Consider the following 15,145-nt stretch of genomic DNA (forward strand, 5'->3'; position numbering starts at 1 on the left):
TTTACCGACACCTAGTGGTCAATTTGAAAAACTGCACTAAACAGTTGAAGTGTTGACAAAAAAAAATCTATAAACTATGTAAAAAATACTATACAAACAAACTATGCAATTTATGGCATCAGTTTTATTTTGTAGCTTTTTTTATTGGTGTTTTAATGAATTTTCCGGACTCGAACGAATAAATAAACAAATGTAAATACATTGAATAAGTTCTACAGGTTTGTGATGGTGACAAGTTACATGATTTTCCAACTAATAATGTAATAAATGATTTTGATGATTTCTTTGTAAATATTGGCCCTACCGTGGCTAAACGAATACCAAAAATTAAAGTTAATAATAAAATTGGAGAAACTATAATAAATAATATAAACCGTATCTTTCTTGATAAAGTAGCCACGATTGAAATAAGACCTTAAACCATTATGTAGATATGAATATGACATTTGTAAAGAGCATCATAGATTTAGTTATTGAACCATTCACATTTGCAATGTATCATTCATGAAAGGGATATTTCCAGACCGTATGAAAATTGCTAAAGTAATACCACTTCACAAAGGTGGAAACAAACACAAGTATCACAGACCAATATCACTGCTGCCACAGTTCTCAAACATCTTAGATAAATTGTTTGCTTTCAGGTTAAATACATTTATTAATAGATAAAACATTTTAAGTAATAGTCAACATGGTTTAGTCCCAATCACTTAACAACAGCAATAATTGATTTGGTAGAAGAAATTTCCACTGCAATAGATAGAAAACAATATTTAGTAAGTTTTTTTGTAGACCTTCAAAAAGCGTTTGATACGCTCGATCATAAGTTATTATTGGACAAACTGTACAAATATGAAATAAGACGATTGGCTCATGAGTGGGTCAAAGTTACCCGAAGGACCGAAAACAGTTTGTGGAAGTTAACAATCGGAAGTCTGCCTTACATAATATTAGTTGTGGAGTACCACAATGATCAGTCCTTGGACCAATACTGTTTCTCATGTACGTCAATGATATCACCGTGGTTTCCAAACTGTTTAACCGTATTTTCTTTGCGCACGACACAACCTTATTTTATTCAGAACAAAATATTACAGATGTGTTCGAGGTGGTTGAAAATTAATTCATCAAAATTAAAAGAGGGTTTGATGTAAATAGGTTATCCTTGAATACTAGTGAAACTAAATTTATGATTTTTTTGCAGTATAATTGTGGATGGCTCATTATATGTCGAAGGAGTTGAGTTTCAAAGAACACAAGAGATCAAGTTTTTGGGTGTTAGGATGGATGAACATTTGTCAAGGAAATCACATTTACGTTCATGATAAAAAGGCTAAAGTATCTACAACTATTGCTATTTTACACAAAGTGAAGGAATTGCTAAATCAAAAAGCATTGTACAAACCCCGTTTCCATATGAGTTGGGGAATTGTGTTAGATGTGAATATAAACGGAATACAATGATTTGCAAATCTTTTTCAACCCATATTCAATTTAATGCACTACAAAGACAAGATATTTGATGTTGAAACTCATAAACTTAATTTTTTTTTTGCAAATAATATTTAACTTACAATTTCATGGCTGCAACACGTGCCAAAATAGTTGGGAAAGGGTATGTTAACCACTGTGTTACATGGCCTTTCCTTTTAACAACACTCAGTAAACGTTTGGGAACTGAGGAGACACATTTTTTAAGCTTCTCAGGTGGAATTTTTTCCCATTCTTGCTTGATGTACAGCTTAAGTTGTTCAACAGTCCGGGGGTCTTCGTTGTGGTATTTTAGGCTTCATAATGCGCCACACATTTTCAATGGGAGACAGGTCTGGACTACAGGCAGGCCAGTCTAGTACCCGAACTCTTTTACTATGAAGCCACGTTGATGTAACACGTTGCTTGGCATTGTCTTGCTGAAATAAGCAGGGGCGTCCATGGTAACGTTGCTTGGATGGCAACATATGTTGCTCCAAAACCTGTATGTACCTTTCAGTATTAATGGCGCCTTCACAGATGTGTAAGTTACCCATGTCTTGGGCACTAATACACCCCCATACCATCACAGATGCTGGCTTTTCAACTTTGCGCCTATAACAATCCGGATGGTTCTTTTCCTCTTTGGTCCGGAGGACACGACATCCACAGTTTCCAAAAACAATTTGAAATGTGGACTCGTCAGACCACAAAACACTTTTCCACTTTGTATCAGTCCATCTTAGATGAGCTCAGGCCCAGCGAAGCAGACAGCGTTTCTGGGTGTTGTTGATAAACGGTTTTCGCCTTGCATAGGAGAGTTTTAACTTGCACTTACAGATGTAGCGACCAACTGTAGTTACTGACAGTGGGTTTCTGAAGTGTTCCTGAGCCCATGTGGTGATGTCCTTTACACACTGATGTCGCTTGTTGATGCAGTACAACCTGAGGGATCGAAGGTCACGGGCTTAGCTGCTTACATGCAGTGATTTCTCCAGATTCTCTGAACCCTTTGATGATATTACGGAGCGTAGATGGTGAAATCCCTAAATTCCTTGCAATAGCTGGTTGAGAAAGGTTTTTCTTTAACCGTTTAACAATTTGCTCACGCATTTGTTGACAAAGTGGTGACCCTCGCCCCATCCTTGTTTGTGAATGACTAAGCATTTCATGGAATCTACTTTTATACCCAATCATGGCACCCACCTGTTCCCAATTTGTCTGTTCACCTGTGGGATGTTCCAAATAAGTGTTTGATGAGCATTTCTCAACTTTATCAGTATTTATTGCCACCTTTCCCAACTTCTTTGTCACGTGTTGCTGGCATCAAATTCTAAAGTTAATAATTATTTGCAAAAAAAAAAAGTTTATCAATTTGAACATCAAATATGTTGTCTTTGTAGCATATTCAACTGAATATGGGTTGAAAATGATTTGCAAATCATTGTATTCCGTTTATTTTTACATCTAACACAATTTCCCAACTCATATGGAAACGTGGTTTGTATATTTAGTATAACTCACTGATTGTTCCACATCTAACATACTGCATGCATAGAAGTGTATTTGGTAGTGCCTGTAAAACATATTTCAATCCAATCTTCCTTCTGTAGAAAAGAACCGTACAAATCCTGACTGGAAATGCAACACAGGGAACCCACAAACCCAATATTCAAACAGTTAAACTTATTAAAATTTCATGAACTGGCAGAGTATAATATCCTAACAAATACTGAACAAAGCGCATGCAACAATTCTACCAAACAACATACAAAACAGATTTGTAAGGAACTGAAATCTTTAATACATTTAGATTTCGAACAGTGATAATGGAAAAAAAAGTATTTCAATCATAGGTGTTAGTTCATGGAACAATCCTGACAGTGGAATAAAACAATGTAAATCTCTTTCTGTATTCAAAAATCATGATGATGAAAAGATATGATTGAGAATATGTTTTTCTTCAATATTGGTTTAATTCTTGTAAAATGAAAATATGGCTTTGTAGTCGCCAACATTGAAAGTTGTATTTGTGAAAATAGGGGGAAGATATGTTTTAACTTCTTTCTGCTCCTTTTCATTTATATTTTAGTTTAATTGTATTCATTTCATTCCCATGTTTGATTTTTGATGAATGAAATAAATAAATGAACTGAACTGATTGTTATGGGTTCAGGTCACAATAAGACCTCAATGTGGCAACGCCCGCCGTTGACAAAGCGACCAATGGCAGCGCGTCTAGTAGACCACCTGACTCCACACTGGCCAATTGAGTCGTTCAAAATCTAGCCGGCCGGAAGTGCCAACACAAGCTTCGATTAATTGGTAGGCACTTCATTTGTGTTAAAAAGTTAAACATAAGAACGCGTATTTATACTTTGTAATGTTAATTTACATGCTGATATCAGTTATTATGTGACTTTTCTCATTTAAGTTACGATTCCACAAGTGCACCAGTGTAGCCACACCAAACTACGTTAGGAAATCGCTTCCCTTTGTAAGGCCTTGCCTGGCTGAATTAATTGAACATGTTACAAAATAAAATGACACAATTGTCATACATTATAAAACCATAATTTCCTTCTGCTTAAGTTTGATTCCACAATTCCGTCTGTATTCGTCGAAATTACTACTTTTGCGAGCGGTAGGCTGGGTGTTTCCCAGTGAGGAATGCGCCCCTTAAGGCGGTGAAGTGTATGTTAGTTAATGTTACTTTTTTATTGCCAAACTATTTATTTTGGGATATTTTAACAATGCCGAATTACGTGTAGGTAGAAGTTACATTAAATCACGTTGAGTATATTTTCATGAGTCATGTATTGTTACCAAAAAAAACAAGGTAATCTTAAATCAACAGATTTTTGAAGGGAGTACGTCATTGCTCGGCGGGAGGGGGTGCTGAAGACTGTAGTCTACTCGTCCGTCCCCCAGGAGGCTCTGCTTCCCCGGCCCCCTTTGTTCCGTCTCGCCTGCGTGGGTCGAGTCTACCCCACCAGAGCCACGCACTGTGCGGAAAAAAAAACCCAACAGGAGGCCGGAAAAAAGACACCTCCGATGAGGTAATGCAAAGACGGGAGGAACCCATCGGGAAGATAGGAGGACAAAAGAAAAGTTGGATCTGGTGCGTTTGATGTCGTGGGGAATAAGTCGGATTTTTGGTGGACACTTAACTAAAACGCCAGCCACGGACGATTAACGGGGTTTTTGGTCCATGCGCGGTCTTGAACGCAACTGGGAAGCTACGTGCTAAAGCGGCACCGGTCCGTCACTTTGCCGGATCCACGCGGACTCTCCCTTTTTCTTAGCCCCCAGCATCCATATTCGCATCCCAGGGAGTGGCAGGCTGATAATCCTCCCTTTCCTTGGACGGAATAATCGCACACCGGTTCGGACGCTTCAATGTGAGTATTTACCGGTGTGAATGGGAAGTGCGAGGCTTTTTGTTGTTTGGTTTTTGCTTCTCAAGCGTTGATGTTGCCGCAGTCGCTATAACAATGGAGCAAATTGGATGCATTTTGTGGAGGTGCGCATTATCATCATCCCCCCCCCCCCCCCCCCTCATCCGTCCATCCATGCTCCTTAAGCCTCCTGACTCCAGCAATATCAGGTGGAGGCTGCAGGATCAGGCCTGAAACATGCATTTCTACCAATTAGCATCATCCATGACCTATATCAAATCAAATCAAGCTTTATTTATAGAGCGCTTTTCATACATAAAAGAAATGCAACGCAAAGTGCTTTACAAAGTTTAAAAAATTACCCCGGTGACACCTACGTACGCACGGACACAGATACCAAACACACAACATACACACACATATGCAAGTACATGGACCAATGGTTGCATGGCTGAGTACAGAGGAGACATGTGAGTAAACACTATCACAGGAGCCATCTGCACCAGGAGGTCATCAGACCATGGCCACCAGGACGCTGACACTAAAGCGCCCCCACACGCACGGCCGACAACCCCTGAGGCAGATGGCTCATCTGAGGAAAGTTGGAAAATAAAACTTGTAAAATAGTAAGAACCATGTGTAGAGATAAAGAATAAAATACAAGTAAGACGTATGAAGATTAATAGAAAATATATATATATTTTTTAATATATATATATATATATATATACAGTAAATAAATATAACTAAATCAAATCTTGCATACCTAATTGGATAACAAGTAAAATACAAATGACTTCAATAAAATAATATCAGGTAAAAGCCAAATCAAAAAGGCTGGTTTTAAGCCTGCTCTTAAAAACATGAACGTTCTCCGCAGCCGGCAAGCTGTTCCATAGATGGGGGGCCATAATGGTGGAAAGATGCCATCCCGTGACTTTGTGTCCTGACTTTGGGAATAGTTAGGAGATGAGTGCCGGAGGATCTCAGGGGTTCATATGGGTAAAAGCAAATCTGAAAGATAAGAAGGCCCAATACCATAAAAACATTTATAAACCATTAGAAGAACCTTAAAATTGATCCTGAAACACACGGGGAGCCAATGCAGAGATTTTAAAACTGGTGTAATGTGAGCCAGCCTTCTGGTCTTCGTCAGGACATGTGCCGCTGTATTTTGGAGTAGTTGTAAAGGTGCAATCACTTTTTTAGGAAGACCAGAAAGCAGGGCGTTACAATAATCTATACGACTTGTAATAAAAACATGCCTTTTATCATATCTCTAAACGTGCATAAACAATCACGTGATGGTGAGTGAGGAGACACGACCTCCATTATAATAATAAATAAATAATAAATGGGTTATACTTGTATAAAGCCTTTAGGACAGGGTTGTCAAACTCATTTTAGATGGGGGGCCACATGGAGAGAAATCTACTCCTGAGTGGGCTGAACTGGTAAAATCACAGCACGATAACTTAAAAATAAAGACAACTTCAGACTGTTTTCTTTGTTTAAAAATAGAACAGGCACATTCTGAAAATGTACAAATCATAATGTTGTTGGGGGTTTTTTTTAGACTTACATGCTGCGGTTAATAGTATTCTATCTTTATTTGTCGTTATTTAATACTTTCTGAATAAATTATGTGATAATGTTCATCAGTCAACTCATTGGTGTTAATTTTCAATCTATCAAGATCCATCCATCCATCCATTTTCTACCGCTTATCCCTTTTGGGGTCGCGGGGGGTCGCTGGAGCCTATCTCAACTGCATTCGGGCAAAACATATCAAATTACAGGATTTTATTTATGTAGTTTGCTCAATTTCCTCGACTGGTGCGCTAACATCATGTGGTTTATTTTTATTTTTTTACATATGTTGCATCATCTACAAAGATACAAGAATTGCTATATAATAGGATATAAACATACAACGTGGTGTGTATATAAATAAAATAATTATATGTTAGCATGAAATAATGATTTTAGTAGGAAAAAATGGCAACGTAATGAGATTGAAGTCGTAAAGCTACAAGAACACTTTGTAATATTACAAGGGAAAATGTAAATCGTAAAAGTAATATGTTGCCTGCCGTATTATAAGACAAAAGTCTTAAGGTGATAAGGAAAAAGTTGTAAAGTTACTAGAAAAACAAATGTTGTCGTACGAGAAGGTTGAAATCTAAAAAAAATTCATAATGAATTGAGTTGCTGCCTCCAAAGAAAATGTACGAGGAAAACTTATAATATTACAGGGGGAAATGTAATGTTTTAATGTAAAAAGTTGCATGTCGTATAATACAGAGAAAGTCCTTAGATAATGAGGAAAAAGGTCATTTCAGTTACAAGTCAAAAATTTAGCCATACGAGATGGTCGAAACCTAACGAGAAAAAAGTCAGTAAATCTAGCTGTCACATCTGAAGAAGAACTTACGAGGAAAAAATTGTTATATTACAAATAAAAAATAAATCTTCAGGCAAAAATGTAACGGTTAAAGTAAGATGTTGCCTGCCATGTTACAAGCAAAAAGTAAGGAAGGGATGAGGGAATAGTTGTAAAGCTACAATTGGCAAGATGAAAAAAGTTGTATTATTACAAGAAAAAACATCGTAATATTGCGAGAGACAGAAAAATGAAACAAGATAAGAGTCACATGTTGATAAAAAAATATTGCTGTGAGTAGACGCAGGGAAAAGCGTAATCAGGATTAAAAAAGTCGTACAGTTAACGAAGAAAAAGTCGTGGGTGGAAAAGCAAAGATTTTACACAGAGGATGTCATTTTTATAAGAATAAAATCATTTGGGAAAAAAACCTCTGTGGTTACGAGAATAGCAGTAAAAATTACAAGAAACTTGTTAATGTCGCAAGTACAAATCTAAACCAGTACTAAGATTATTCTCCGAATATAACTAAAATAACTTTGTTTAACTTTACAATGTATTTTTACTCATACAATTTATTAGTTATTGTTGACTTTATTTCAACTGAATCGCGACATTATTCACGTGTTATATTTCTGGTTTTAACTTGCTTTGCTTTCCAAGTTTTACAACTTTTCCCCCTGTGTCATTTTGGCAGCAAAACATGAAGACAGGAAGCTCCCCCCTCCTCCTACTCCTTATCCTCCTGGCCTAGGGCCTGACCCACAAGCCTTCACCACGTCTCAGGCCGCGGGCCGCCTCCCCCTGAGACTTTTCACCATGAACATGCTCAAGTCAACTGGGCTGAAAATCCCCGGTCGTGGGCCCAAGCATTCCAGCCCGATGGGAAGGACGTCAGCGGGTGGAACATCCAGCTCCCCGGTTCCCCCTAAAGACAGTAAGTCCCGCCTCCTTCTGTGGGAAGAAGAAGACAAATTGTAGTCATTCCTGCCTGTCCCCGGATGTGGCCGAGACTGTTTATGTGTGTGACTCACCAGAGCACAGCTGTGTGAGATGACATGATGTGCGGTACGGTCGTCACGGTGACCTCAGCGTCTTCAGCGAGCGTAAATGCAAAACAGCGGACAAAAAACTAATATGTGAAGAGAAATAATCTGTTACAGGGTCCAACTCTAACCTTTTACTAATTGTAAATGATTAAAGTAAATTTGAAACAATCTTAAACATCATATAAGTGTAAAAATAAGTTAAGCCACTATGTAAACCTACAAACTATAAAAAAGTCTTAATTTTATTGATGAAGGCGTACTACCGTATTTTCCATACTCTAAGGCGCACTTAAAATCCTTTTTTTCCCCTCAAAACTCAACAGTGCGCCTCATAACCCGGTGCACCTAATGTAAGGAATAAGTTTGGTTGAGCTTACCTACCTCAAAGCAATTTTATTTGGTACGTGGTGTAGTGATAAGTGTGACCAGTAGATGGTAGTAAAACATAGGAGATAAGTGTAGGTTGCACCATTTGATTTGCTTCAACATACAATGGTGTGTGTATAAGGTAAGACATATTAGCTGGCGTTTTGTTTTGCAATATTATGCAAAAGCAACTTTTCTTACCTTCTAGTACCTGCTGATCTGTATTCGGGATCTGCATAAATCCTGAAAAATTGCGCACTTCCGCCTTTGTAGTCCGTAGTCGATAAGCTTCTTTTTCACTATCTTCTTGTTATGGGACATTCATCCTCCGCTGTTGCCATTTCTAATATAAAGTAGTGTAAAGTTCTTACTTATATCTGTCAGTAAACTCACCATGAAAGTGCTAAAACATACCGGTGTAGTGAGTTGACATTATTCACCCAAGGAACTTAAGTTATTAGAGAGTTCCGGTCGGACGGTTTTTAACGGGATGTTGTTGTTTCCGGATGAGGAGATGCTGCTCCGTTATTGATTGAAGTAAAGGCTGAATGTCATTAATACAGTTAGCTCCATCTTTTGACACTTTTTTCTTGCACGCTACACCGCTACAACAAAGATGACGGGGAGAAGACGCTGCCGAAAGTGAGCCACGTAAATAAGACCGCCCACAAAACGGCGCATCCGGGAGCGACTTGAAGATGATCTATAAAAAATAATCTATGCAACATTTTGACCAAAGAACCACCATTACATGTTATGAAGACCACAAGGAAGTGTTTTACATTTAGAAAACAATTATAATAATATGACTCGTTTAATGCGCCCTATATCCGGTGTGCCTTATAAATGAAAAAAGATAAAGCAGTGCGCTTTATAATCCGGTGCACCCTATGGTCCGGAAAATATGGTAGTTTTGGCATATATTCTTGTCACACAATCAGTATTTCCTGCAGGACTGCAATCTGTTTGTGTGGCGAACTATGTCTTCATCTAAATTGCAAAAGTGAGCAAAAAAACAAATTTGTTTAGAAATATAAGTGACCTCTTTTCCGAAGCTTCATGTAAGACAGTGTAGACGGTTTGTGGGGGTTGGGAAGACGGTGGGGGTGGGGGGGGGGGGGGGGGGAGAGCTACACAATAATACAAGAAAAAGTTGCAGATTGGTCGCGAGTCGCTTTTAAAAAAAAAAAAAAAGAGGGGTCTGAATACTTGCTAAATATAAGGACAAAGTCGCTAAGTCACTTAGCCCTTTTGCTGTGTCTTCTTATTCTCTGTCAAATCAGGTGGTACGAGGTGTGTTAAGAAGCAGAGTTGCCATGTCACAAGTTACTACAACTCGCCATAAAACTCAGTTTCTTGGGGTGACGATTCGAGTCAGAATCGATTCAAACTGATTCTCGTAACAGATTATTTGGTATACAAATATACAAACCCCGTTTCCATATGAGTTAGGAAATTATGTTAGATGTAAATATAAACGGAATACAATGATTTGCAAATCCTTTTCAACCCATATTCAATTGAATGCACTACAAAGACAAGATATTTGATGTTCAAACTCATAAACTTTATTTATTTTTGCAAATAATAATTAACTTAGAATTTCATGGCTGCAACACATGGCAAAGTAGTTGGGAAGGGGCATGTTCACCACTGTGTTACATGGCCTTTCCTTTTAACAACACTCAGTAAACGTTTGGGAACTGAGGAGACACATTTTTTAAGCTTCTCAGGTGGAATTCTTTCCCATTCTTGCTTGATGTACAGCCTAAGTTGTTCAACAGTCCGGGGGTCTCCGTTGTGGTATTTTAGGCTTCATAATGCACCACACATTTTCAATGGGAGACAGGTCTGGACTACAGGCAGGCCAGTCTAGTACCCGCACTCTTTTACTATGAAGCCACGTTGATGTAACACGTGGCTTGGCATTGTCTTGCTGAAATAAGCAGGGGTGTCCATGGTAACGTTGCTTGGATGGCAACATATGTTGCTCCAAAACCTGTATGTACCTTTCAGCATTAATGGCGCCTTCACACATGTGTAAGTTACCCATGTCTTGGGCACTAATACACCCCCATACCATCACAGATGCTGGCTTTTCAACTTTGCGCCTATAACAATCCGGATGGTTCTTTTCCTCTTTGGTCCGGAGGACACGACGTCCACAGTTTCCAAAAACAATTTGAAATGTGGACTCATCAAACCACAGAACACTTTTCCACTTTGTATCAGTCCATCTTAGATGAGCTCAGGCTCAGTGAAGCCGACGGCGTTTCTGGGTGTTGTTGATAAACGGTTTTCGCCTTGCATAGGAGAGTTTTAACTTGTGTCTATATATATATATATATATATATATATATATATATATATATATATATATATATATATATATATATATACCTGTGTATATATAAAGTGTACATGTGTACATGTGTATGTTTATGTGTATGTATATATATATGTATGTATATTTCTGGGGGTACGTTCTGGGCCTGCCTGTCGGGTGGGGGTCGGCGCCTCAGGCTACTGCATCCGGACTGCGTGTCTGGAGTTCCTGGGTCCCACCGTCCATCCCTTCCGGATGCCCGTCTTGGTTGGGGCCTGCTGGGTCTGGTCCCTGCGTCTACTGTGGTATCTTGGTGCTGCAGGGTATTCCGAGGTGCTGCGAGTCGGCCAGTTGTTGGGGTAGCGACCTTGTGTGTCAGCATGTCTGTGATCTTCTTTTTTTTTTTTTTTTTATAAATAGATTTAATTATTTATTTATTTTTATTTTTTAATATATTTTATTAATATTATTATTATTATTATTATGTATTTATTTATTTTATTTATTTATTTCCCCTACCTCAGGGGGGGGACTCGGCGGGGCGGTTGCTGGTTGTTCCATCTCCATCGTTGGGGTCCCTGCGGGTGGGGTGGGTGGTTCCCGTGGCCCCGTGCTGGGTGGTCCTGTGGCGGCCGGCTTGGGTGGGGTGGCCGTGGGCTGGCCTCGCCGCGCTCTCCGGGGGTGGGGGGGGCTCGTGGGGGCCCGGTTGCCGGTGGGGCGGGGGCGGTCTTCCCGTCCGGTTGCGGGGGGTCTCCGGGCCCCTCGGGCGGGGCGTCCCGCCTTTCTGTCCGTGTGGGGTGTGGTCTCTCGCTGGCTTGGGGTCTGGCTGCCCCCTGCTTTTCTCGTGCCTTGTCCTCTGCCGGGTGCGTCTGTCTGCGGCCTGCTGCTGGCCCTTGTGGGCGGAGCGGTGGGCCAGGCTCTGGGGTTCCTGTCGCTGTCCGGCTTGGCTGCGTGGGGGCGGTGGCCCCTGGTTCCCTGGGCACCACACCTACTGTTTGTGGGATGGGCTCTCGGGGAGGCTGGGGCCGTACTCTGGCTCCCGCACACACTGGGAGTCAAATGTATTGTACATGCAAATTCACATATACTCACACACATACATACAGACATACATAGGTACCTACGCTCCCACATACATATACAAATAAATACAGTACATATTTACACACTCAAAGTTCGTACATCCACACGCACATTCATTATACAAACATACTGTATACACATACTGTACATATACATTCACTGTAAAAACATACATATACACATACTATACATATACACTCACTGTACAGACACACACATACACATACTACACATATACATTCACTGTACAAACACACACATACATATACTGTACATATACATTCACTGTACAAACACACATATACACATACTGTACATATACATTCACTGTTCAAACACACATACTGTATACACATACTGTACATATACATTCACTGTTCAAACACACATACTGTATACACATACTGTACATATACATTCACTGTTCAAACACACATACTGTATACACATACTGTACATATACATTCGCTGTACACACATATACACATACTGTACATATACATTCACTGTACAAGCACACATATACACCTACTGTACATATACAAGTACATATGCACACATACACTCATGCACATAATCACGTTTCATCAAACATATATTAACGTTGTTGCCCTAGGGTAAACTGGGTATAACACATGGCACACTGACAAAGCTTAACCTATTGTTACTATAACAATCTACAAGGTTAATGTAGGTTGCTTCTCTTTCTTCCCCTCCATTTTTCTGCATTATTTCGTATCTCAAGTTATCATTACGTATATGTATTGTTGCATTTGAACAATTGTATTGTTGATAATAAAGGTAAAGTATTGGTATTGTTTATTATCAATAGCACTATTTCTATTGGTATTCATATTGCTCCATTTTTAGTGTAATAATGCTCATTGTCATTTCTGTATTATTTTTTTATTTTCGCTAACTGCTTATTTGCTATTACTTTTACCATCATATTTGTACATGTCGTATTTGCTGATGTTGCTCTGTTGTTGTTGTTGTTGTTGTGTTTGCTGTTGTTGTTTTTGTCTCTCTGTCTAGTCCCCCTCTTGTCCCCACAATTCCCCCCTCTGTCTTCCTTTTTCTCTCTTTCTATCCCCTCCTGCTCCGGCTCGGCTGCACCAAATGATTATATAAATACATTTAATAAAGTCAAAATGCAAGTAAGGCAACAAGAGAAGTATCCTACACTTCTCTTTTGTAAAGTAAATCTGAACAGCCGATATGGGCATCTACATCTGCTATATGATTTGCCCGAGAAGCTGGGCAGCACATTATAAAAAAAATAAAGATAAATGTATATATATATATATAATGTATATAATGTATATGTATGTATATATACGTGTGTGTATATATAATATATATATATATACACATGTGTATATATATATGTATTTTTATACATATGTATACTTTTATATATCCATCCATCCATCCATTTAATTAAAAAAATAAAGATAAATGTATATATATATATATATATATATATATATATATATATATATATATATATATATATATATATGTATATATATATATATATATATATATATATATATATATATAATGTATATGTATGTATATAATGTATATGTATGTCCTGTCCTACGTTTTGAGTAAGTGATAATAAAAATAAAAGCCAAATAAAAAGAACTTTGTACTCTTAGACCTCCGAAATTCTGAACGGATGTCTCACATGGCATCAGGTAATATTAAAACGTAAAAACTGTCGGTTTTTAACAACAAAAGCAGAGGTGATTAATTTCATTTTGTCATATTTCACACAAGTGTAAAAAAAGCTAACTGCTAAAAAACTTAAATAACAACAAAACACTGTACTTTTACTAAGTTACGAAGTGAGTTTTTTGTTTCCTATAAATGTTCTTCTGCTCTTGAGAGCGTTTGTTGAGGCCGGTTCTACTCTTGGAGTAAATATGTAAATAGTGGTCAAATAAAAGTTAGTCTTCTTAAGTTCCTAAATTTCCTGAAAATCCTACAATTTTTACCTCAAACTGTTTTGTGGAGGAAATATTTGTACGATTTATTTAAAACTTAAAAACAAGTAAGGAGTCAGACTTTATTGACAAGGTGATTGATTTTTAAGTGTAAACAGAAGTTAGCCACTGTAAAACGCAAACAAAAAACGCTACCCTTTGAAATCCAGAAAGTTCTGGAATTTTCAGTTAAATATAATGTTTGACGTGTCCACGCTACTCTCCAATACAAAGGTTTTTTGCAAATCTGCAGAGCTGTTCTTCTGTAATTCCGCAACCTGACCACGTAAACGGAGATGCTAACAAAGCATGACATAGTGCAGGGGTGTCAAACTCATTTTAGCTCAGGGGCCGCATGGAGGAAAATCTGTGCACACACGGGCCGGCCTATTAAAATCATGGCATTAAAAATAAAAAATAAAGACAACTTCAGATTGTTCTCTTTGTCTTACTTTGGCCAAAAATAGAACAAACACATTCTGAAAACATGGAAAAAAATACCGGCAGCGGTAAAGATTAGATCCATGAAGGAAAGTAGAAAGTAAATTAATGTTTATAACTGAATACATTTACATATGCATAAAAATGTGTTTTCTTTTGTATTATTTTTTTAATGAATTGAATAACATTTATGACAACCTTTTTCCGAAACACAATATAGAATTTGAGATATAACAGGATAATGCATACATTTATCATTTGTTTTCAAAGCGGTTACAAAAAAGTGGGACCCCATATATTTACTGTGGGACCCCATTTTTATGACTTGATGGGGTCCCCGGGACCCCATTTAGAAAATTCCTAGCGCCAACACTGATGGAGTATTGGTGCGTGCAAAACAGCAGCAGGCCTTGACTTTGACACCCCTGACATAGTGCGCTGACCTTGAGAATGTCTTCTCAAATGGACTCCTAATTACAACCCTTGCCTGCTAAAAGTAAACACAGCTGCATGTTGGTTATGTTTCTGCTAAATTACAGTGTGTTAGCGTCTCATCTCACATTGACAATTTGTCGCCGTTCATGTTCACATGGGAAATCACTGGAAGCTGTGACAAGAGCAGAGACTTGTTGACACAA

General features: G+C 38.3%; 1 protein-coding gene across 3 annotated transcripts in view; it reads left to right on the forward strand.

Moving 5' to 3' along the window:
* The first annotated feature begins 3,768 nt into the window (after positions 1-3,768).
* clip2 (CAP-GLY domain containing linker protein 2) overlaps positions 3,769-15,145 on the forward strand; it is a 62,407-nt gene continuing 51,030 nt past the window's right edge. Inside the window, exons 1-2 of one of the 3 annotated variants that reach the window (XM_062048935.1) lie at positions 3,769-3,795; positions 7,949-8,188. In XM_062048935.1, the coding sequence (XP_061904919.1) occupies positions 8,071-8,188 (118 nt within the window). In that variant the 5' untranslated portion in view covers positions 3,769-3,795; positions 7,949-8,070. Of the gene's footprint in view, positions 3,796-3,894; positions 4,872-7,948; positions 8,189-15,145 lie in introns of those variants that run through there. The other 2 variants (XM_062048934.1, XM_062048936.1) reach the window with 2 other exon arrangements.

Source organism: Entelurus aequoreus, linkage group LG05, assembly GCF_033978785.1.
Source record: "Entelurus aequoreus isolate RoL-2023_Sb linkage group LG05, RoL_Eaeq_v1.1, whole genome shotgun sequence".
Classification (NCBI taxonomy): domain Eukaryota; kingdom Metazoa; phylum Chordata; class Actinopteri; order Syngnathiformes; family Syngnathidae; genus Entelurus; species Entelurus aequoreus.